The 25,899-nt window shown below is 41.9% G+C and overlaps 1 protein-coding gene across 1 annotated transcript in view; it reads left to right on the top strand.

The window, feature by feature from the left end:
- The window catches only part of pou6f2 (POU class 6 homeobox 2), a 76,757-nt gene that overhangs the window by 38,569 nt on the left and 12,289 nt on the right, over positions 1 to 25,899 (top strand). The window contains 2 exon segments of the mRNA XM_075452627.1: positions 9,205 to 9,512; positions 20,754 to 20,891. Coding sequence (XP_075308742.1) covers positions 9,205 to 9,512; positions 20,754 to 20,891 — 446 coding nt within the window.

Below are 25,899 nucleotides of genomic sequence, written 5' to 3' on the forward strand. Positions count from 1 at the left end.
AGTCTTAACAAGATGACAGAATTTATAAAGCACTGCTGTTAAAGAATATAGTTACCTGCAGTGTAGCCCTTATAATAAGGCCACATGGGGCTTCTTCCATATTCCCTCTGTATTTGTTTTCTTTTGCCTCATATTCTTTTGTTGTGCTTCTTGTTCCTCGGCGTAATGGTTGGTGCTGGAGGAAATTCTTCAATCGTCTTTGATCTTCGTCTGGTTTCGATAATTCTTTGACAGAAATCTCATTTTACCCCCCTTTTGTTTTCTCCGTCTTTGTTCCCTTTTATTCCATCTTTAACTAGGGCTCAACACTTTGTCGTTGTGAAGTTGTAAAGGAAAAGAGCCAGTCCTGTCAGGGGCTCAACGCTTCCAAGACAACTTGCCCCAACATTTCAAGTGAGAATTGGACTCTTGCCGTTTGCACAGATGATATATAATTCATGGTGGGGGTGTGAGAGAGGTGTCAATGTGTCAAGAGGTAGAAGAAAAATAAAAGTGCACTGTTTACTGGCCACGAGAATGCCAACTTCCTTTGGCTGAGCTTCTGCAGAATGAGGAAAGAGGAGGATGATGTGATCTTCATCAAACGTTCATCCATGCCTGTCCTGGAGTCGAAGTGACCCTACTAATCAAAGACTTTTCTACCCTGATGTTTTATTAATCTTTTATGAGACAAGCATACTTAAATTATTTAAGTGCATTGATTCAGTGTGTATACAAGCTTGTCTAGGCCGTGTTCACAATTGCCGGGCTGCATTATCAATAGGTGTTCACAAGCACTCATTAGAAACGAGTATTTGTTCTTCAATCCTTTGCTTTTAAAAGCATAGTAATAGAAACTATGACTGTGAAGCCAGGTTATAATCCTTTACCACTACTAACACTGCAGATACTTGGTTGAAGTGAATTGTCTTTTAACACACTTGCAACACTTTATTCAGACTAGTCTTTGTGTTTCTGTATGTTCATACACTTGTGATTGGAGAATTTAAAAGCTGTTAGAGTTGTGATGATGTCGTTGACTAGAATATTTGTTTAGTTAAATTAGGTAAGGAGGAAAAGTATTTTCTCTGTTTTCTATAATTAGTTTCAATGCTCAGAGAATCTACAAAAAGCCAGGACCTACATCCCAGACTCTACAGGCCTCAGTTAGCATGTTAAATGTTAAAGTTCATGACAGTACAGTTAGAAAAAGACTGAACAGGTATGGTTTGTTTGAAAGGTGTTAGAAAGCTGACCAGAGCGGCATAAGTAGGAGGCAGAATCACGGCAGTTTGTCCAAAAATCACCCCAAGGTGTTTATTTACAGGTGCCTGTTTCACGTGTAGCAAAAATATTTACAACAAAAAATATAACTGAACAGTTATCTTAGTTGAACTAAATAAAACTCAACTTAGAACTAAACTAAACAAAACAAAAAAGAAATTAAATCAAATGTACATTGCTACACCCGATCAGCACAATAGTTGCACTCCCTTTCCTCCTCCTTCCAGACAGACTAAAGGCCACTGCTTAAATAGCTTCACCTCACTGGGCAATGCTTCCTTGGTTGTACCAACAGAGGAGGTGAATCCACTGGCTTTTAACTTCACCATTTCAGTTTTCCACATGTCACAATTCATACACATTACAGTAAAAACACTCATGCCTGTTTTACGTCTTCATCAACATGTTAACCATAGAAAAGGAAATACCAAATAAACCTAAATAATATCTTAACCTAATGTGTGTCACCTTCCTGATTTGGACTAGTCCAATGACCTCCCCCAATCAAGTTTCACAGAATATAAAAGCAGAAATATTGCAGCACTTCCTCCCTTTGTCTCTGAGCACATGGTGGGTATGGTGAGTAGCACACTTAAATGTTCATTTAACTGATTCTAAGGAAACATAAATCAATAAATTGTAATTGAATTTAACAATACTTGTGAGTGTTTATTTAAATCAAAGATGTTGAACTATGAAATATAACCAAACATAATACAAAACACAAACAAATCCGGGATAGTCTGTATCTGTAAAGTGCTGATTACTGATAGTAAAATGATTGAAAACAAACAAGTATGGTGAACTAAAGATGCTATTAATAAATGAGACAAATGGTCTCACCCACTTTGTCACACACACCCCCCCTTAAGACCGTTACTCCTCAGAGTCACGGGACAAGAAGTCAGCAATGACATTCTTATGTCCTGGTCTATACTGGACCTGGAAACGATAAGGTTGGAGAGACAAGTACCATCTGGTAATTCTGGCATTAGTGTCTTTCATCTTGTGTATCCACTGTAAAGCACGATGATCAGTCTCAAGAATAAACTCTTTACCAATGAGGTAATACTTCAAAGTGTCTAAAGCCCATTTGATCGCTAGAGCTTCCTTCTCTACAGTTGAGTACCTCATTTCCCTTGGAAACAGTTTCCGGCTGATGTACTGTACAGGCAACAGATCTTCAGCTTCACCTTGAAGTAAGACAGCGCCAAGCCCTACTCCAGAAGCATCTGTCTGTACAGTAAAAGGAAGAGTGAAATCCGGACATTGCAAAACCGGTTTCTCACAAAGGCAGTTTTTCAAGTCCATAAAAGCACCTTCACTCTCTTCAGTCCATTTAAGTTTCACTGGGCTAGATTTGCGAGTCATATCGGTTAGCACAGCAGATCTTGTTGCAAAGTTGGGTATTAGTCTCCGATACCAGCCGACTAACCCCAAAAAGGACCTCATTCTTTTCTTGGTGTTAGGCAATGGTGAAGCTGCAATTGCATCCACCTTGCCTACTTGGGGTCGGATACCACCACCTCCAATCACATACCCAAGGTACTGCACCTCAGGCTTGGCAATGTGACATTTCTTTGCATTAATTACCAGACCAGCACTGTGGATGCGTTGGAAGACATCAGCAAGATGCTGTACATGCTCCTCCCAGGTCTCGCTGTAGATAACGATGTCATCAATATAGGCTGCTGCGTAGTTCTCTGCACCTCGCAAAACCTCATCCACCAGTCTCTGGAATGTTGCTGGTGCTCCATGTAATCCAAAAGGCATCATTCTGAACCTGAATAAGCCCCCTGGTACTCTGAACGTTGTTAAGTCCTTTGACGCTTCTGTCAGGGGTACTTGCCAGTAACCTTTGCAAAGGTCAAGGGTTGTCAGAAAGTTGGCATGTCCCAAGCGCTCAATCAGCTCATCAACCCTCGGCATTGGATATGGATCGAAAGCAGAAACTGCATTTAATTTCGAAAAGTTGACACAAAATCTCAGTTTTGGGTCATCTTTCTTTGGCACCAACACCACAGAGCTGCACCACTCACTCCGTGACGGCTCAATGATTCCCATAGTCAGCATTTCCTCCACTTCCCTCTTCAGTTCAGGAACAAGTTTGGCTGGAATACGAGAAGTAGTGTCTCTGATGGGTTGTTGCTCAGCTGCATGCAGACGGATGTGATGTTTGATGAGGTGTGTACAACCTGGTTTCAAACTGAACAGTTCTTTTGTCATGTGTTTCTGAAGCTCCTGACACTTCTCTGCTGGCAGGTGACACAAATCAGGATACACTGGTACATCCATTGCAGAAGGAAAATACTGCTCTTGAAGCTCCTCCTCATCAACAACTGCTCGTGCCAACAGGGTCCTAGAATGTTCTGGCTGGTCCACCTTGTCTCTCATTTTCAACACATATGAAAGTTCACTGCACTGTTGTTGTGGCACAGGTCCCTCCCAGGCTTCCTTCAATACATCCATTGGACCCCTCACTGAATGTCCATACAGCAGTTGGAAAGGTGAAAATCCAGTTGATGCCTGTGGGACTTCCCTGTACGCAAATAACAAGAATGGAAGCCACTGGTTCCAGTCTGACCCAGAATCGTTCACAAACTTCCTCAGCATGGACTTGAGGGTCTTGTTAAAGCGCTCAACGAGGCCATCTGTTTGTGGATGGTAGGGACTGGTCTTCACCCCTTGAATGCCTAGCATGCTGTAGATCTGTTTCAGTAGACTTGATGTGAAGTTGGTGCCTTGGTCAGTGATAATCTCTCTTGGAATCCCCACTCTGGAGAACAGCTGGATGAGGCAGTTGACGATCTGGCGAGCTTTAATCTTCTTCAGCGGAAAGGCTTCAGGATATCTTGTAGCATAGTCGCAAACTACTAGTATGTATCTATGGCCTGCACTACTTCTTTCGAGGGGGCCTACAATGTCCATGGCAATACGAGAAAAGGGTGTTTCAATGATGGGCATGTTAATAAGGGGGGCCCTATCTCCTTTCTTGCCAGGTGCTGTTAACTGGCATTGAGGACATGACTGGCAATATTTAACTGTGTCAGCATATTGGTAAGGCCAATAAAACCGAGGAACCATTCTAGCAAAGGTTTTTGCCTGTCCTAAATGTCCTGCCCAAGGGATAGAATGGCTCAGACTTAAAATTGTTGACCTCAAGCTCTGGGGAATGACTAATTGGTCACTAATCTGGCTACGACGATACAACAAGTCTCCCTTAACCACATACACCTCTTTTCCTCTTTCGGTTACATGCGTGGACTCTGGTACACATTTAGCAAATAGATTTGACACAGTAGGGTCCTCTCTCTGTAGCTTAGCCACATCACTAGGAATGGACACAAGGTCAGGCTCTAAAGGCATGCACACCTTCTCAGCTGATGATGTCCCCCTTACTCTGTCCTGTCTTCTCTGTCTCCTAGTCTTTCTCTCTCTAAGCTGTCTGGCTAGAGTGATGCTAGGTGCTTCCTCATTGGCAAAAGGTAACTCCTCCCACTCTGAAACTGAGCTAAGCTGATCCTGCTTGGTATTTGACCTTGTCATTGCTAGTAAACTGGAACTACTGCCAATGGCCCTCGTCTCACCAGACTGCTTAGCTATCAGATCAGCAAGGAGGGGGAGATCACGTCCTAAAACAACCTGATAGGGTAGGTGTTCAAATACACCTACAGAAAGCAAGTAGTTTTGAGCCCCTACTTGTATCGTTACGTCAGCTATGGGGTACCCTACCTTGTCACCATGTACACAGACAACATCAACTGTCCCTCCACAAAATGTAACGTCGCTAGGGAGACTATCCTGTCTAACCAGGGTGCGATTACTCCCTGAGTCAAGCAGAGCTACGCATGGTCTATCTGCAATCAACACACCAACTGTCAACTCCTGATGACAACATTCAGAGATTTCACTCTGTAACTCACTACCAGGTGTGAAACACATGTAGTTACTACTGGTATTAAGCTTAGGACACTTGGCTTTAAAATGACCAGTCTGACCACAAAAATGACATGCTAAATGGGATTTGTTTCTCGACTCAAATTGATTTGAATTAGGGGGCGAGAAACTATGTCTAGAGTTCTTGAATCTAGAGTCATTCAAACCAGCAGGCTTACCAGAGGGTGTGGGTGGGTGGGGCTTGATTCTGATATACTCTCTTGAAGGACGACGGGCAGCTAAAAAAGCTTCCGCCATCTCTGCTGCTTCCTTTGAAGTGTTTGGGTTCCGTTCCTTTACCCAGGTGCGCAGTTCAGGGTTCAGGGCTTTAAGAAACTGCTCCATTATGATTGCATCTCCAATCTGCTCTTTTGTCTTTTCATGGGGCGTCATCCACTTGATGTACAAGTCCTTGAGGCGCACCTGCAGCTCTTTTGGTGTCTCGTCTTCTCCCGGTACACTTGAACGAAAGCTCAGTCGATAGGTTTCTGCACTTATTTCAAACTTCTTCAGAACAGCAGATTTGACTTTAATATAGTCCATTGTGTCATCTATGTCCATAGCTATATAGGCAGCACGAGCTCTACCAGACAATAGTGGGACTAAGTGCAGTGCCCACTCATCTTGAGGCCACTGACAGGCATGAGCAATCCTTTCAAAGGTGATGAGATAATGCTCGATGTCCTCACCTTCATTGTAAGGCTGCATTTTAGGACTTTTCCAGCCAGGAAACCTCACCAAACTGGAAATCTGTCCTTCTGCTGGCTGCGACGGGCCAGTCTCTGGCCTGACTTGGACTGCTGGGATGTTAGATGGCTCGGCTGACAGCTCTATGGAAGCAGTAGATGTGGCTGTCAAACCTTCCTTTGTCTGATGACGATCTTGATGGTCCTGATGTACCTCCTGTTGAAGCTGACCAAACTGGTGCTGGAGTCTCTTCCATCGCTCCTCTTGTCGTCTGTGGTCCTGCTCCGTCCTGATGTCCCGATCAGCCTGCTGTTGCATCAGACGGTGAAGGAGATTCGATAGTTCGGCCATGCTGTCCGGCGTCGGTTGACCACCTGCTGCCCCTTGCTGGTCTCCGCCATTTTGCGACTCTTCTTGCAAATGCTCACTTGTCAGTTTCTTCTGTCGAGTTGACATTTTCTTCTGTGCCTCCTACTGGCCTGGATCCCACCACTGCCACCAAATGTTGGGAAGCTGACCAGAGCGGCATAAGTAGGAGGCAGAATCACGGCAGTTTGTCCAAAAATCACCCCAAGGTGTTTATTTACAGGTGCCTGTTTCACGTGTAGCAAAAATATTTACAACAAAAAATATAACTGAACAGTTATCTTAGTTGAACTAAATAAAACTCAACTTAGAACTAAACTAAACAAAACAAAAAAGAAAAGAAATTAAATCAAATGTACATTGCTACACCCGATCAGCACAATAGTTGCACTCCCTTTCCTCCTCCTTCCAGACAGACTAAAGGCCACTGCTTAAATAGCTTCACCTCACTGGGCAATGCTTCCTTGGTTGTACCAACAGAGGAGGTGAATCCACTGGCTTTTAACTTCACCATTTCAGTTTTCCACATGTCACAATTCATACACATTACAGTAAAAACACTCATGCCTGTTTTATGTCTTCATCAACATGTTAACCATAGAAAAGGAAATACCAAATAAACCTAAATAATATCTTAACCTAATGTGTGTCACCTTCCTGATTTGGACTAGTCCAATGACCTCCCCCAATCAAGTTTCACAGAATATAAAAGCAGAAATATTGCAGCACTTCCTCCCTTTGTCTCTGAGCACATGGTGGGTATGGTGAGTAGCACACTTAAATGTTCATTTAACTGATTCTAAGGAAACATAAATCAATAAATTGTAATTGAATTTAACAATACTTGTGAGTGTTTATTTAAATCAAAGATGTTGAACTATGAAATATAACCAAACATAATACAAAACACAAACAAATCCGGGATAGTCTGTATCTGTAAAGTGCTGATTACTGATAGTAAAATGATTGAAAACAAACAAGTATGGTGAACTAAAGATGCTATTAATAAATGAGACAAATGGTCTCACCCACTTTGTCACAAAAGGGTTGCAGGAGAAAGCCTCTCCTTCCATTATTTGAATTACAAAGTTGCATCCATAGAAAACGCAAGACACCTGGAACTCTGTCCTTCGGACAGACAAGACCAAAGTGGAGATGTTTGGTCATAATGCACAGCAGCACATTTTGTCACGATGTGTGGTTGAGTAGGATCCAAAAGCAATAGTAACTCCTCGTTGTGGAAAAGGAATGTGATTTATTAACAATAATCCAAGGACAGGGCGCAAACATACACGGAACTGAAGTACAGGTAGACATACAAGAATCCGACCGAACTTAAACTGAACTTAAATACACATGAGGGTAATCAAGGGAACTCAAAACATCTGGGGCAAATTAACAAGGGAAAACCAAAAACACAGGAGAGAACAAGGTGACCAAAAACACGGATCCTGACACATTTGCAGAAAATCAATCAGCACACACAGCGATGGAAGGCTGATGATTTGGGCTTAATCAAGGTGTCACAATGACCCAAAGTCCAGACCTCAACCTGAATAAAATTCTGTGTGGGACCTTAGCATGCCCACAAACCTCAATTAACGGAAGCAGCCTTGTAATGAAGAGTGGTCCAAAATTTCTCTTCAATAATGTGAGAGAATGATGAAACAGAAAACTATTATCTCAAGTCTTGGTGCTAAAGGTGAATTACACAAGCTATTGAATTGTTGGATGTACTTGCTTTTTCACACACTGCCTCTTCATATTGGCTTGGTCCTTGTTAAATAATAACACTGTAATATGTCCTTTTTTTTCATCTGAAGTTACATTTTTCTAACTTGTAAGGACAGATGATTTTTTTAATATGTCCTGACATATTAAACTCTAGAATTGCAAGAGGGTGTACTTTCCTTTTCACATTACTGTACTCTACTTTTAGCTCCACATATTTACTTAGATCTTCTGTAACTGAAATTGTCTAATTGACCACTCAAAGCGCATTTACACTACAAGCCACAGCCACACATTCACACACGTGCTCATAAGGATGCCGTAGTCTTTCCCATGTTTGAGGCAATGCAGGGCTTTTATCACACACATTCACATATCGATTAACGCATCGGAAGGCAACGTAGGGTTCAGTGTCTTGCCCAAGGACACTTCAACATGTGGCCCGGTAAAGTCCATTATGGAAGTCTTTTGTAGAAACATGTTCTATTTACAATTTCTATTCACTGGATTTTCTTATTTGTTAAACCTCACCTACACTCAGATGTTTTTGAGGAACTGCCATTTGAATTGACCATGTGGTGGAAGAACATTGTCGCAGTCATGTTATACTTCAAATGTACATTCTGTCTTCTGAGAAATTTTCATGGATGGCAGCCTGAGTGTTAATTCCCTTTTATTAAACTGCATGAAAATTCAAAAGCATTTTAATGTAGAAATAAATGTCTAATGCTATACCATTATTGGATCTAATTAGTTAATGGGTTTATTTCTGAACTCCCCCTGAGATAATGGATGTCTCTTTCTTATGAGATTTTAAGCCATTAAACTAAAGATTCTGTCTTTTTCAGTGTGACAATGAGAACTTCTGGCTCCAGAGAGAGCAGTTATATCAGTCAGGCTTGATAGCTTTGTTCACCAACTTGCTAAATTAAATTCACTGACTATCATTCAGCTTAAAAACCCTGAAGGACCTTGTTGTGGCTCCATGCAATTTACATGTGTCTCTCACTATTCACCTGTGCCTCCCACACCTCCATGTGTGCATGTATTTCTGTCTGAGGTGTTAGAATATTCTCCAAAAAATGATGCCTTCTTTTTCTTATGTGCTAAAACACTTGTTTCAGGTTGTCAGTCAAAGCTCATTTGTGTTTGTTGTCCTGTATGTGTGAGACTTAATATTTCAAGCACATAAAAATCAAGCAACTGTCCTTTTACCAACAGCTACCTCATCACTGAACTCCCAGCTACAGCACCTGCAACAGCTCCAACAGATGCAGCAGCACCACCAGCAACAACAGCAGCAGCAGCAGCAACAACACCATCACCAACAGACCCACTCCCATGCCCTGAACCAGCTGCCTTCCCAGCATCACATGACCCCACCTGGCCAGCAGCAGACTTCTGTCCCGTCTCCAGGTTCCGCGTGCTCCTCCACCTCCGGGCATCATCAGCAGTCCCCGCCCCACCGACCCAATCATTCGCCGGTTCGCAGCCTTCCCTCACCTGTCACTCCACCCATGCCTCTGCCGGTGAGTCCACAAACACCGATCTGTTGTGGTATATCTGAGTATATGTGAGTATATTTAATATAGATTGGTCGCATTGGAAAGATAGATTAGTTTTTTCCAACTATGTAGGGTTTTTTTCATATTCAGTTGATGTTGCTGTGAGTGCCATCCCTATACACACATGTGTAAAAAGCTCTCAAGATAACCAACTACCTCCAGTCAATCCATGTAATTATTTTTATATATATATTATACGATTACCATTACGAGAACCCTGCTGGCTATGTAATTAAACAGAATAATACCTGAAAAGCTGAAATGAGGATCTAAATAGTGTCTTTATTGACAATATGATTCATTGCTCAATCAGTACACAAATCGCATGATTCTTTGCTACTTGATTTTCATCAAGTGTGTTTGAGCTGAGGCTGGCAACTCCTCTATCCACGGGGAGCTGTTAGAATATGCATCTGGTCGTTGAATCCTTGATGCGTTTGAGCACGTCGAACCTCGTAACTAGGAAAGACACATGATTCACATGCTCCTGCCGCTGTTTCTGTTTCTGAGGTTATCTATCTCTTTACCTTAGGCTTTCCAGGCGTAATCAGTCCCTTAATCTTTGCTGCTCTTCCTACTCAACCTCCTTTTTAGTCACTTTGTGTGTCCATCCATCTCTGCCCTTCTGTCCATCTGCCTGTCACTGTGTGATGATAATAACCTATTTTATATCCCTGTGGTTTCATTTCTGGTGGAAACTAGCCATGGTCGCTTTTCTGTCCCTGGTCACATTCATCAGCGTCAGACCTTTATTGGGTTGTGGTGCAAGCTTCTTTATGGCCAGGATGAGTTGGGCTATTTGTTTCCCCTTGCAGCCCTCTCTGGCCCTGTCACAGCCTAGTGAGACTCAGCAGGAAAAACAGCTTCTGGATTTAATGGGCTCCAAAGGCTAGCCGCTACATCCTTGTAGCTGTTGTATCCATAGTCACCTAAAAACACTAAATAGGGTGTTTAGTGCAACTGTGGATACAAAAGCTTCTGAACAAAGTACAGATTTACACTTATAGCTTGTGTCAGGCTTTGCTCAAAGACTTGATGTAACAGTTCTCAATCAGACTCTCTGTTTACAAAGTCTTTGATTCGGTTTAAGCCACCTCTAGATTAAGTTTTTTAAAGAACTATGAGCAACTTCATCTTACAGCTTCTATTTTAGAAAAAGCTCACTGCATCAATAAGACTGAGAACATTTTCTTTAGATAGATGGTCTCCTTCTAAAAGAAGCAGCATGGGTGATTATGACTGAGGACAGACCTTCCTTTAGGGGGACAAAGAGGCCACATCAGGTGTCATTAAGATATTGCCTCATCAAATAGGATTATGGAGTGTGTGTGCATGTTTGTGTAAGTGTGTGTGCAGGAGAGGCAGAATGGCCGTAAAAGGCTTAGTTTCTCTGGGTCATTGCTGGGAGTGTGTCACCCAGCGAGGGGCTCACTCAAGGACAGGTCGCAGCCTCAGCACCCTCTTAAGGCTACAATAGGATTTAAACAGCAGCTCTACCTCGCTCCAGTGTTTAGGTCAGTGATTGCATTTTCAGTCTCAGAACGGCTGTGCTCCTTATTGGTTGATTCACAGAAGTTTTGAAATTCAAAGAAAATTCCTCAGCTGAGACTTGGTTATAAACCAAATTAAATTGTTGATCGGTCTTTTGTATGTTCTAATTAAAGACACAGGAGGATATTTCTGACGTTTCCACGTTTTCGCCCATAGGAACTGGTCTGTGCAGTAAAGAGGAGTCATAATTACCATAATACAATGAGCATTACACAGATAACACCCCCATTTCCTGCTGTCATTATCCAGACAAGTAAAATCACTCAGCCATTCAACTCTTTGCCGAAAATACTGCGCAGAGCTGCAGAGAGACAAACACTCATTATGTTCCAATTAATGTCTCATTGCAATTCCCTTCTCATGGGAGGTGTGTGATAGTCTTTGTAAACTCAAACTGAGGAAATTCTGACCGTTCATTACATCCCTTGTGCTTTTACTGTTTTTAATTTGTGTGACAAAATTCATTAACTTGCTCATTAATATTCCTATTAGAGTACAAATCTTACCACAACAGAGCTTGTCCCCTTGAGTCAATGGTTTACTCGTACATTACTGCAGCTAATTTGGATAAATGCAGGGAAAATTTACCTTTCTAAGACTCCTACAGTCAACAGAGTACTGTTGGATGCAGCCTGAAATAGCCAGCAAAGTGATGACAAGTAGACAGGGGGGGATTATGAAATTTGCTTAAGTGCGTTAATGGGCTGATTGTTGGAGCCCGCTGGATTTTGCTGGAAGTTGATTGATTAGAGCTGCAGGTTTTCTCCACGCCCAGAGAGCTCAGGGATTTGACGGGGTAGAGGCGCGCCAAGTCTGTTACACCGGAATTGATCTTAATTAGATCTGAAAGACCTGCCACAGCAGAATGGTCGCGGCGATTAAAATGAAAAACAGGAGAAATTACTGATCAAATTAATCATAATGTCGGGCTACAGCTGTAGGTCTGGTGTAATTTGCCACTCCAGTGAGTTACATCAGCCCAGGAAGGGAGAGGAGAGGCAGTACATACTGATCCGTGGCAGTGCGAAGCTTAGGCCAGCCTATCAAATCTCTTATTGCAGTGTGTATGCCCAGACCCTTCTGACCCAGCTGCACCATCCAGTGGAACCCCAGAATCCCTCTCTTTAACTCTGATGTGATTAGTTCCTTTTTATTTCCCTTTTTTCTTCTACATTATGTCTTTCTCCATCCAGAAACTGCATCTTCCACAGCTCTGCTGTTCTTGTCATGGCTGTCTTGTCACCAGCATGTTGTGTGTTCTCTAATAGCCTTTGACCTTGGTGCAGTCTCTGGCTGGTTGGTTTTTGGGGGCTTGGGAGAGGTGGAGGTGTCCTGTCTGCCTCGTCTGTCAGACTCCTGCCGTCTGTCTCTCTGCTCTTCACAGTTGTCTCCTTGATCGCTGTCAGAGCCCCACACTGGGCCTGTCCACTCTCCATCCGCACACTCATAGGGGTAATTACAGCCTTGGGGCCTGCCTCCTATCCCCGTGCTCCACAATTTACCACCAAAGCGTCCAAAGACATCTCTCTTCTTCCTTACTGCACCCCGACATCACAGTACCGCAGGGCCTCAACCCACAAGTGCTGCAATTACCCGAGTCTCTCCTCAATCCTGTTCTTTCTCCCTGCTCTCTTTTCACTCCCCCCTCCTCACTCTCTTCTCTTTCCTGTGGCTCCCTCACTGTTCCCCGACAATCAGCCTTCATTAGAAGCCTCTGGTGAAAACCCATCATCACCAAGGTCAGCTGCTGCCAACCACAGCGGCCTTTCAGAGGCCTGACTGTCTGCACTCTCCATCTTTCCTCACCTCCTTGCCATCTTCCTGTTCCTCCTCCTCCCCTCCTCCACTGTCCTCCTCAAATCTCGGGTCTCATCTCTGCTGCTTTTGTCTCCAGCTGAGGCCCCTTCAGACACTCATGTCACCGTTTTCCGCTGCAGTGCACCTTTACTTGTGTCAACCGCTGTTAGAATCACCACTGTCCAATTTTCTCCAAATGTCTCTTTTTTTATGGGCAGTGGGTGTTCCTCCCATTACATTAACATGTGCAGTAAATGAGCCCTGCACATCGATTAATTGATTTTCCAGATCAGCTCCGTGTTCCTTCAATTTAGCGAAGCGGGCCGACATCCTTCTGTTGGATATTAAATCAAAATTAAAATGACATGCTCGAATGTAGACGCAATGGCTCATACTGTGGCTTGTCAATGAAAATGGCAACACTTAAGTTAAGAGGGACGAGTCCATTATCTGTTTCATGCCTGGGAATTCAACACTGGAGTCTGTGGTTTGAAGAATTTATTGATACATTTTTCTAATTAATTACATTTTCTAATTCCTCTTTTTTTGTGGTTTTGCTTGATTTTATTCTTAACCATTCTTAAAGTGAATAGTGAAAAAAGATACTGGGGTCACATTGGGGTCTCACAACATCAGTATTCACAAAAATGTTTACTATGGTGCTTTTACAGTAGTGTTCTTATGTTTTGAAGATTAATTTAAAAGTTGCGAAGAAGTTAAATACAGTATGTCTGAGCTGTAAGGCAGTCATACATCCCTAGCAACATTCCTTGATAACACCTGTTTTAAACGGCCAAATTTTTAATGAAATTTCAAATTCTTACACATGTATATGTGCTGTGGCAGCTGTGTTTAAATAGCTGCTGTGGCTGTGTGGTTCAGAGCATGAACAGGACCTCAGCTCTTCGGCAGCTCTGCCCGGCCTCTTATTAATGCACAGGAGATCCGGCTCTTAAGAAGGCAGAAAATTGCCTTACATAACAAGCGCTCCACAATTTAGAAATACAAATGTGCACTGTTGACTGAAGCAGAAAATAAGACTGTTGCCCATCAACAGCACCACATTTCATATGAATAATTATAAAGCATGGGAGCTAGATGAGGAAAACAACCTGACCATGACAGCTCTACTACTTTTATTTACTTCAAATGAGGATTAGGCAGGGAGAAAATCTACAGACTTAAGGACCAACGATGAGCCTTGAATTTCTAAATAAGAAGAAACCTACATTTATCAAATTTTAGAGGGCTCAATTGGAAAACTGCGAGAGCACTTTCACTTTTAAAATTGCACTTATATTGCACCTTGTACTTACTTTGTGGCTTTTCCTGTTATGGCTTTCTGTCATTAAAGAGCTGATATTTCCTTCAGTTTTTAAGGTCTTCACTTCTTCTAAACCTGGCTCCGTTAGTTTGGAAATGGGCAGAGGGCTTCCAGCTCAGACACCCAGCAGAAAGGCACAGCTCCTTGATCAGCCCACATGCACACTGGGGGCAACTCGCATTAGACACCCACATGGGAGCCCTCAGATAGAGCACCAAGCTAGGGCTCACCTAACAGTGGATAAGGAATAGGGTTTCTTTAATTATGAGGCAAGGCTGTGACATTGAGTTCCCCCCTTTCTCCTCCAGCAGCCTCTCAGACACCATCTAAGTGCTCCGCTCCGCTGAGGAGGCCAGTCCCCCCGCGGGGCGCGATTCCATTGCCTGTAATTTCTGATGCCCATTAGTGACCGCAAACAGAGCACCGGGCTCACACAAGGAATACAGCCATGCTGCACTGCCACGCTGTAAAAAGACCCTTTTAATGCAATGTTATTGCATTATACCCTCCTCATAGAGCAAGTCAAAAGTCCCATTTGTGTTCCCTGCAGAATATTATCAGAAACTCTTCTCCATACTGTTTTTAGTTGTGGTTAGCTGAGGATAAATGTGGTTATTATTTTGTGGACTGTGTGAATTTAAATTTTTGTAAACTCTCTTGCTCTGTACTTTATGAGAAGCTTTTCCATTTCTTTTTTTAATCTGATAGTTGATTTTATGTCCTTTTTCATTATTAGTGTGAATATGTAATTGATGAAACTCAACTAGAATGCAAGAGGAGTGTTTCTTCTTAAGTCAACTCCTCAAACCGGGAAGCCTTTGAAGTCAAAACTAAAGTAATCAATACAAATACAGCCGTACATTTCATCAATTCATCTCTCCAATTATGCTGATTTAGCTTGTGCAGCAGCTGTGTGTATTTTTGGAGAAAAAGTGAGAGAGACAGTGAGGCAGTGGAGAGGAGGGAGGGTGGCAGATTTATCGATCAAGGGTGACCACATCTTAGCCACAGAGCCCCTCTCTCGTGATTAATCTTGGGGCTTAGGGTTGGCCAATGACACATGACAGGCCTCCTCCTCAAACTCCTCCATTTCTCTTCATTACCGGCTGTATTTTTGGACACCACAGAGGAGAGTAATCATTTACCTTTATTGTGTTTATAAAGCTGCAGCATGGATGACCCTTCCTATATTGAATTGAGGACATCAAAAGATCACTGGACATTGATTAGGAGGATATTAAAGTCATTCAAATGCTATATTTATATGTCAAACAACAGCACAGTGAAAAGAGATTCCATTTCTTCCTGAATGAAAAGGAATGGAATGTAATCAGTCTGACTGATATAAGACATATCTTTTTTATCAGATATTGAATACTTTAAGTAATGGTCATCCAAAGGTTGAGAAGAGTCTCTGTTAACAGATCATAATGATAGTCCTCATATTTTTCCACAGTCTAATCTCCAGACTCTACTTATTTTATTTCTCATTTTCTCACAGCAACAAAAACAGTGTTCTCTTTAAGATCATAGCTTGGGAAACGGTAGATTAACTGTAATACTGGTTGCTGCCATGATTCCAGCCCAGCACCAGTGCGTTACAGAAATAACTGCACCAAATATGTCACATCACAAGCTGAAATGGTCAGCACTTTCCTGTAGATACTTAATCACCAAGTAGTTTGAAATTTAATACATCTGGAAAGAGCTAAATATTATAGATCATTCCTCTGGAAGAGAAATAGTGTACGAAGATTGTAGTATAACTTGTATTTTTACTCACTGTGTTCCCCAACCAGAGGAAATATACTGCAATGATAGATGACTAAGAACCCACTCTGAACTGCTGTTCCTCACAATTATCAACAAATGGGCTGGAGACGATTTTATGTAATGATTAAAGCTGCTGTTAATTTCATATGAAGGTAATGAGTGAAGAGATTGACGGGCACTGTCCTATACTCCATCATCCCTTTATTGTTAGTTTAAGCGTTTTCACGACTCTTTCCCTCTCTCATTTGCATTTTGCCTCATTAGATGTGGCCATTTCCTGGAGTTAATGCATTTTATTTGATCAGCCAAACCTCCTCAGTTAACAAGGTGTCATTCCAGAGTTTCATATGACATCACTCCATTAGCACCCGCCATGCCACTTCAGCCACCTCCTGATCCTCACCCGCTGCCTCCCCCTTCCCTCTACTGCCTTAAGCAATTACAATGTCCAACTGTCACCAGATGCAGCGTTATTGTATTTTGCCAGGTTTTATCTGCCCCAGTTGTTCTATCTGTCTTTCACTTCTCAATATTTTTCCCCAAGAATGGCTCTTTTTGGGTTTTATTTTTCACAGCGGCCGGAGCTGAGGCCCAACGGTGAGCAATCGTCTGCGCTCACGGGGCTCAGAGAGCACAACCACAGTGAGAGGCCCCACCAACCAAGGGACCAGAGGTGTTTTGAAGGGCCTAATGGCATTTTGATGTTCATAAGCACAGCGGATGTGAGGAAGGAGAGGCAAGGAGGTGGGGGTGAGGAGGTGGATAGTCAGCAGAGGACTAGCAGAGTCTTGACAGACAGAGAACGTGTTTTCTCATGTCACAGCTGATTACATTCACTCTGGAGTGGGAAAAGAGCAGGGAGGAGACAGAGGTGGTGGGCTGGGATGGTCGAGGGAAACTTTTTTGTTGTTCCAGATAAAAGACATACCTTTCATGCAGAAACAAGAGTGGTATTGACTGTTAATTTACCCTGTTGGGTTGACTTTGACACAAGCTTTAGCACATGTCTTATATTTCATTATATTCAACCTTCTTTCATAATCTTCTTCTACATGTAATCAGTTATTTTAAGTCACTTTTAAGATGAAACTTTGCACATAACAGCTTTCTTACTCAAATAAAAACATTCCTGGCCACTAATTTGCTAAATCAGTCTTTGTGGTTTTGAAGTCTCTTTGAGTATTTTCTGTTTGATCGGTAAACCTTTGACTCCGTTTTTGAAATAAGTTTTACACATCGCTGAAGCCTGAGCATAGACAAATCTTCCCCCTTGCCAGTGTTTACACCACTTGTCCATTTATCTTTGCTCCTTTTTGTCCTGCGCCAGACCAGAAAAAAGGCAATTAAGTTTGGAACGGCCACATGAAAAGAGCAAAACCAAGAATAAACTCCAGTTAGCTTGTGTCAGACGATTTTAGTTTCCAGGGGTGTCTCCACGGTTTGCGGGGACACTATTTTTCCTTCTATTCCTGAGATTACACGGGTTGCTGCACCAGGTAACCCTCATGGTCAAACAGGCGATGGAGAGCCTGGCGGAGTCTGGAATCCCTCCTCCCTCATTTTTTAACAATTTACAGGCTTTTTTTCCCCCTGCCAGACATTTATTTTGTGTTTGTTGATCCCTACGTGGCCCTGTATTTTGGCTGTATTAAACTTTGATAGAAGAGAGAGTGATAGTCGTTACAGGGAGTCAAAGGTGACTAAATCATGTCACATAATATAATGGGGGCTTTGGAAGAGCTAAAATTCGCTGTAACAGAACACAGTGATGTAAAAATACTTCTATATCTCTAGCTTGAATTTTACTTTAAGGTCACAAACATTTCTTTTTCAAATAAACATGCTGACTTTAACTTATTTTAGAATTGAGTCCTAACAGTAAAAGGGTTAGCCAGAGTGGTCTGTCCTGCCAAAACATCCTCGACACCCTTTTCATGGTGAATGAAAAGAAAGAAATACAGTGGTTTACATGCAGGCTCTACAAACTGGAAGATCACTGTTTATCTCCACCAACACATGCAATCAGTACAAATACCAGGCCAGGTCTGTCATTTTGTCCCTCCCGCCGAGGTGTTGAGAGGAGTCACCGTGGCGGAAAATCACCTGTTTAGGTGTTGAACACAGCCTCACTTCTCCTTATTCCTGGCTCTCCTTCCAACTGCTATTCATATTACCCAGAGATATAACAATAAGGCATGTTCTTTTTTCCTCCAGATTTACCAGAATAACATAGTATCTGGAAGGGCTATCATCGAATGAATCTTGATGACAATATTTTTTAAATAAATATGAGGGCTTATTCAACAAGCTATCACTCACACAATGGCACTAAGCACAGCTGATTTTCAGGGAGACTCTCAGTGTGCTCGCCTGAGCAGATCACATTATCTCTCTTTTGATCTGTGGCCTCTGTTTAACTCTGCTTAACTGACCATGTTAGTTTTTCTTTAACAGTCACAATGTGTGATCACAAACATGGCTGAAAGACCCCTTTAGTCTGTATTTTATATTCAGAGCCAGTCTCACCTAAACTACCACAGTTGCTTTTATTTCTTCTTCAGACAGAAGTGGAAGATTATCCGATAAGTTTCAGTTACAGCCTGATATCAATATTCTGCCCATATCACATCATATTGCTTTAGGACAAGTGGCTTATCAGTGTTGTTATTTAAGAATACACTTCTGGAGACATTGCATTTAGCTTAAGCTTTTTAAAAGCTTTTCAAATGATTTTTAGTTTTTACCACAATCATCAACTCATTTTCATCTTTGATTGTAGACACAACAATGATTTCTGCCTCATCAAACTAAATATTTGTTTACTTTATTTCCCACATTCACAATAAAGACAAATTTACCATGAGAAATTTTTTTGGCTGTCATGATAAAAAACCAGGCCATTTCATATTTGTGAATATATGATATAGGTTGTATCTGCTTGGGCTGGTATCATATAAATTGATCCATTATCAATGCATAAATATCACAGTGTGGCAAATGTCTGGAGAATTCCTTAAATTCATCTCTATGACAAGTTCTGTTATTTATTACAAAAACAATGTATTTCAGGCGGCAGCATATCATCAAGAATTTAAATATCATTGGATGATATAACAATATGAATCTGATAAAAGTTCATACATAATCGGGACAAGAATTGTATTGTAGTGTGTCACTACGGTAGCTTTACAATAGCTTCTAATCGATGTAAAGGACTGTTTTTTTCCCTGCAGATGCACCGTGAGGAGAAGATTAAGCAAAAGCTAATCAAGTGCATTGTTACTGTATTTGGGATCAAATACAAAACATATCAACAAAACTTACTTCCACATTTTAGGAATCATTGAGTTCCTTATGGTAACTACAAACTTATTCTAATCTTGCTCCTGAGTTAGATTATTCTCAACTGCATTGTTCTTTAATGCCACTGCATTATAAACCAAAGTAAACTTGCATGCATGTAAATTCTTCGTAAAAAATGTGAACATTTGAACATTTGATGTTCACGGCTTCCGAAGGACGACCGCTGAACACATAAAAGACAATCCTGCGATTATCGAGGAAAAACTGGATGACTTTCAGACGAGAGGAGGCAATATCAATCACGGCCAATTTGAGGCCACCAACATGAAATATGATTTCATAAGACAAATGCAGTGTCATTCTTAATGTGCTTAACCTTTACTGTCAATGAAAAAGTATCGATCGCTCAGTGGCATTTTTTCATCATTTGATTTCAGAAAGTGTAATAATATATGGTGGTGGGATGAGATAAAAGATAAATGGCAACCGAATGATCTCAGATGAACAAAGCTGAATTCTCAGCAGAGTGCTGAGAGTGTGGAAAAGTTGATATTTCAAAGAATAATTTCTGCTGCAGCACTTTCTATTTTGAGTCTATAAACTTTTAATTTCAGCCATCTTGTTTGAATTTAGTAACCAACCAGCATTAGCAGCAGGGAGCAGGCAGCCAGCTTCTAAGCAGTGTTTCTATTATTTCTCTATTCTGTTGAGTAATTGGGAGGTCTCCTATCTCTTGTTGGTCTTTGATCTACTTACTCAACCTAATAAGACTTTGCTCTGCTGAGCTACAACCAAATCATCAGTGCATTTTCAGCCCCCTAATAAGTGGTTAGCTTGATTTATATGGGTAATCTCAGCAATGTGGCGGAGCTCTAAAACCTTACTCCGACGCATGGAGCCTCATCTTCACAACCACAGGCCAAACCAGATAAGTCCATTACAGCAGGGGTAAAGATGATCATTTTAACCTTCCTCTGCCTCAACAGCATCCCTGTGTTAGAGTCTTGTGACGCAGGAAGATTTCTTAGTCGAAGCGTATTGAAGCAACTGATGATACAGTGATGCATAGCCACGCTGCCTGGCTCTATTGTGAAAGCAGGGAGTGGGTGGACTACTGTTGCGGGTGGAAAGACTAGCCTCTGCCCATGGGGAGCCTCAGGGGCCAGGGAAAGCACTTAGAGTGGTAAAATGGCCATTTATTCACAGCCTCCCTCCAGTTTTTACTGCTCTTCCCTAACCCTCGAGCCTCCCACTGGGTCCTGGAGCACAAACCTCTGGGACCTGTATGATGGACTGCATAGCCCTCTCTGCAGATAGCCTATGCTGCTTCTGGCAGCAGAACAAATGTGTGAAGCCTGTTAGCTGACTTCTTCGAGAATCAGTACTTTATTTTAAACATCTGCTCTGGTGACATTAGCTGGCATAGTTCTGACTAATCATGTCTTCGACCTCTCCAGCTGAATCCTCTGGCCAGCCAGGCAGCAGTAGCAGCAGCAGCAGCCATGGGCTCCATCGCTGGCTCTCAGGTGTTTGGCAACACCCTGTCAAACCTGCAAGGGGCCACCGGGCAGCTTGTCACCAATGCACAGGGACAGGTGAGTGCAGTCCACAGGCAACCAGCATGCTGATTGATCACTTTATTTTCAGCTGAATAAATTCTACAAAACGAATAGTTACCGTGGTAACCAAACCATAAAAGATGTTTGCTATCTCATCATGAATGTACAGTTCCAAGTAAACCATTTGTATAGTATTTCTGATCTTTTCAAATAGATTTCTAGTAGTGGCTCTTTGTGTTGCCTTTAAGCTGTTTCTCTACAGTCCAGTCACCACCGCACCATATATTAAGCGGTTTGGGAATAAGCAAACCCGTCTTTTTCTTATCCACATGCGCCTGTTGGAGTAAAGCGCTGACCTTGTCATATTTAAGGGTGGCTGCAAAATTGTTCCATCAGTAGCCAGAGGCTTGAACGATGATACTTGTCAATGTGGAGCTCTATCTAATGAATCATCTTATCTCAGGTGCACACAGCACATATTAAAGGAAGATTGTGTGGACATTGTGCCCTTTTGTGCCACTTTGTGTTGTTTACATTAACCCTTGTTTCTTCTTCTAACACTTGCACTGTTCTTAAAGTGTTGACCTCACAAAAATATGATGACATTTATGCAGTTGGAGACGACTTAGTATTAAAACACATGCTCGGCGCTTGACTTTAAAAGTGACCTTCCAGGGTTACGTTTACCAGTTCGTCCATGCCTCATTGTATACAGAAAAGTGCTGTCCGTGAGCGAACACTTGATCCTAAACGTTGCTAATGAGACAGTATGGACTTCCCTGGCTCACAAGGTGCCTGGAGCACTGGGAACAGATCACTGTGGATATGGACTTGACGGGACGCTCTGTGCTTTTGTAGTGTCTTGGTGGCTGACACTCCCTGACATAATCAGGTCACAGAGACGGTCAAAGCCCTGGGCTACAGTCTTTGCTCCCCACCTCATTATTCCACAGCATTATACGGACAGAGGGCTCTGAAATATGCACTGCCCTATCAGAAGGTCCTGCTGCTCCCTTACCCCAAACACAGAGGATAATATACAGGCTAATACATACATCACATAGGGCTGAGGAAGTACAAATTTTTGTTTGTACTTGCTAGAAAGCAGCTTTTGTCTATTCAGAGAAATGTTTGATTGCGATTTAGGGGATGATCTTTATCATCTCTGCATTCCTCATGTAGAAAGTCACACATCTTCTTGATTTAAAAACACAGTATACAGTCTTCGTTTAATTTCCTTTACAACACTGATAAAAGAGGTTTTCACAAGCAAGAGCTCAGAGAACCTTGAAAAGTGTCAAGTCTGATGGGCCTTTGGAGTTCAGTATGTTTTTAAACCTTAATTATTTTGTCTCCAGTATTTTTTATTCTCCAAAGAAAATCAATGAGGCTCTTTTATCCTTACTGCCTCTACATCAATGATTAAGGCTGTGAATAAAAGCTGCAACGATTAAGGCACTCTCACTCCTTGGATATATATATTCTCTCCTTTACCAATTAGTGACGTTTTGCTTCTCCTCAGCGTAAATTAGACTGTATTGGGCGACATTAAGGGCTGTTTCCTGTCACATACAGGACATTCTGAAAGGTGTAAACACATTTGAAATGGCTTCAGTTTTGTTGAAAACCTGGTGCCTCTGCTTTGTGGATTTACCTCAGCATCTTCAACCTTTAGTAAGGCCTTGAGCCCCCTGGGCAGATAATGAAAGTGACAGGTAAAGATCACACTCACTGTAAACCTGAAGAGCAAGCTGGCCCATAAAGCAGGTGAAGCTGAACTAAAACACAGGCATGCCATGTATATCGATGGAAGCCTCCAGCCTTTAGATCAAGTGTAACCACTGTGTAAAATGCTATTGACCTTGTAATCGTAGTGTAGGGCAGCAAACATTGATTATTCTCCTTATCAATAAATCTGTAGATTCCATACAAGCTACAGGATTGGTTGTTTTGTCTCAACAACAGTCCAAAATTCAAACCATGTTACATGTCTCATCATTTTTAAAATAAAAAAGCAGCAAAGTCTCTCACTTATTAATTATTAGTTATTATTAATTAAAGCAATTAATTAGTTATCAAAAAATGGTTTAGATTAAATGTCTCCATCAATCAGCTCTCGTTTTTTTTCGTTTTTTTATATTTGATAAAAACATGTTTCACGTTATCATTTTCTATACCGAACTGAAGTAAATAGGAAACAAGAAGCATCTTTTATCCAGTGCATCTTTGTGAAGCTGTTGTTTTAATCTTTAATTCACTCTGAATTTTAGTTTCTTTAGACTTGCATGTTGACACAAGTCCAGACTTCCCAAACATTTTCCCTCTCGGATGTCAATTCACTACACGAACGGTGGAGGAGTGAAAATGGGCAGAGATATTGCCTGGCGACCATAGCTAAAGACACAGATTGCCCTGGCTGGAGAAATGAGATGACATTTCTGTGGAAACAAGAGCAGCATAATCTTAATGAGTTCTGATGGGTGGAGAGGGGCACGTTTCACACATGCCTTGCTATGAACCAGAGGCGAGCAAACACACAAAGCGAAATAACGGCAAAAGAAAAAAGAGAGATAAGTAAGGAGGTGGACCTGACTGTGAATGAGAGGTGTCCTGAATGATGTTTATTTTTGGAATGGAAGATGTGTGATGAAATTGCATCGTAAGAAACCCACAACCAGGTGTTAGGAAATGGAAATCACAATTTCACGTTTTCATCAAATTATCAGTGAATTTCCTACTGGTTGTTTTAGAGCACAGCAGGATTGGAAATCCACAAAGAATCCACAAAACCGAGCAGCTTTCTGAATATATATTGTCTTAGAAATATTATCAGTCAATAAATGTGTTTAGACTTTTTCTATCAGGATATTTTCTATGAATAGATACATAAATTATTTTTTTTAAAAGATATTCAGAAACTCTGTTTGCAGTGTTGATATGTAGAAAAGGAAAACAGGAAACTTTTTTGGTAATAGCGTCACCGTGTGTTTGTGTTATCTGCTTTGTTTACATGAGGCGGTTCCTCTTGAATTGTAAATGGTAATAAACAGGGATTTGACATTACAGTTTGCCATACATTTATTGATGATTAATCACAATGTTGATGGTTTCTCATCTGGGTGTTTTGTGTTTTCATGGGAACAGATATTTATTTTAAATACCACTGCTTGGTCCAGTACTTTGCTGTGGAGAAACAAAGGAGAAAATACATGTGCATTTATTATTTCCATTTACGTGTAGACTAGGCTTTAACTTTAAGTTTGGGCATCTCGAAACAAGACATGTTGTTTATGTTTTATCTTTTCATACAAAAAAGATACCATAAAAATCTATCTAAATGTGTTAAGCACTGAGTATCTTTTAAAAATGTTCTCTTCATTGTTGCCAACAGGCAAGTTGCCAAGTTGAGGTACAAATTATTGTAGAAATGCTAAGAAATGCTTCTTATTTCGTTCAACAAAATATGGTTATGTTAACCCTAAATCATAAATCACAATAGAACTGAAGTCATTGTGTCCTGTTAAACACCCAATATTAGAGTTTTGTTTAGGCCATTGCTGGAAAGTCATCAAGATTCCATACACAGGCCTGATTATGTTAGGATAAACTATCATTAGCTTTAAGATTAAAAAAAGAGATAGAAAGAAAAAAGCCTTCCCATCTTACTAGAGGTTCACACTCTTGACAGCTCACTGTTCTAAGACACACTTGTACCCTAAGTGGAGCTGTTTGGCATTGCTATGAAACATCTGCCCGAATATGCAGATGGGAAAGCATTGCACGGAGGAATGAGAGCTAAGCTGTCAGTTGCCCGCTCCTTTATTATGCTTAAAGAACAACCACTTAGTCCAATGATGATGAATAATTGAGCGGAACAAGTTCCCTGCCACTGTGGCATGCAAAGCAGGATCAGTGGGACTCAGGAGACAGAGGCGTCAGGCAGGGCAATAAAATATGCTAAGTGGCAGGAAAGCATTACAGGGAATTTGTAAAGCCGGCGCAGAGAGAGAGATAAATTATCTCTTCCTTAATGCGAAGCAACGTAAGCAAATGAGCCGTGGCAGGGATGAATTACAGATTGTCGGCCCACCTTTCTCTCACAGATCCCTCCCCATTATGTCAAAGCAACGGGGGAGAGAGGAGGGGGAGCTGGACCATGCGCTGAAACACATTAGCAGTGGTGGCGACGAGGGAGCCAGAAAAGGCTGTTTGTACTTTTGTGTTGCTTTGGGCTGTGTTGTATAAGCTTCGACTGAAATACAAACATAAAGAGAATGAGTCCAAGACTTTGCAATTTTAGGAGAAGTAGCTCTTCGCCCAGTTGACGAATAACAGAATTCAGAATGATGGCGTCTCATCCATGTTGAGCTGCTCTCTGGTGTAATGAGGCTTGGTGGAGGAGCGCAGCCAGCAGGGGGGCCAGTTCGACGGCTGCTCAGGAGCTGCCCAGAACCAGTCCCCAGATGACATTAACCTTCATCATAGTGAAGAGGCGCTAAGTCCCCCCTAAAGCGCCACTCTTGGCCACACTCTGGCAGCTCTGAGAGCTAAAACGTTGCAGTGACACTCTGCCGCCCCCTTTGATCTGCCCTTCCTGATTACAGCCACAGAGGAGAGGAGAGCAGGGGTGGAGGAGGAATGAAGTGCCCCTGGGACCCTGAGAGTTGAATTAGACACACAAGGTCCTGTCTCACTCTCTGATGCTCCTCTTTTCTCCCTCTTATTGTTTCTTTTCTTGCTCATTCTTTGCACTTCTTCCTGTCTGTGTGTGCGAGTGGGTGAAAAGGGGGTCTGTGCCTCTCAGCAGCCTCACTCCTTCTCACCAGAGACATCCAAAGACACTTAAGCACAAACACACACATACTTTCATTCCGGTCTTGGCCTGGTGATGGATAATACAGTCAGTGGTGTGCACCATCACACACACAGGTATTCAGCACTGACCTTTGCAGTGCGCTCCCAGCAGTCTGCTTTGGCTTCACTTGCTCCAAACCTCTAAAACCACATCAGTGACAGATGATCAGTGGACACTTCTGCATGTTTC

Source organism: Odontesthes bonariensis, chromosome 20 (genome assembly GCF_027942865.1).
Source record: "Odontesthes bonariensis isolate fOdoBon6 chromosome 20, fOdoBon6.hap1, whole genome shotgun sequence".
NCBI classification, from domain to species: Eukaryota; Metazoa; Chordata; class Actinopteri; order Atheriniformes; family Atherinopsidae; genus Odontesthes; species Odontesthes bonariensis.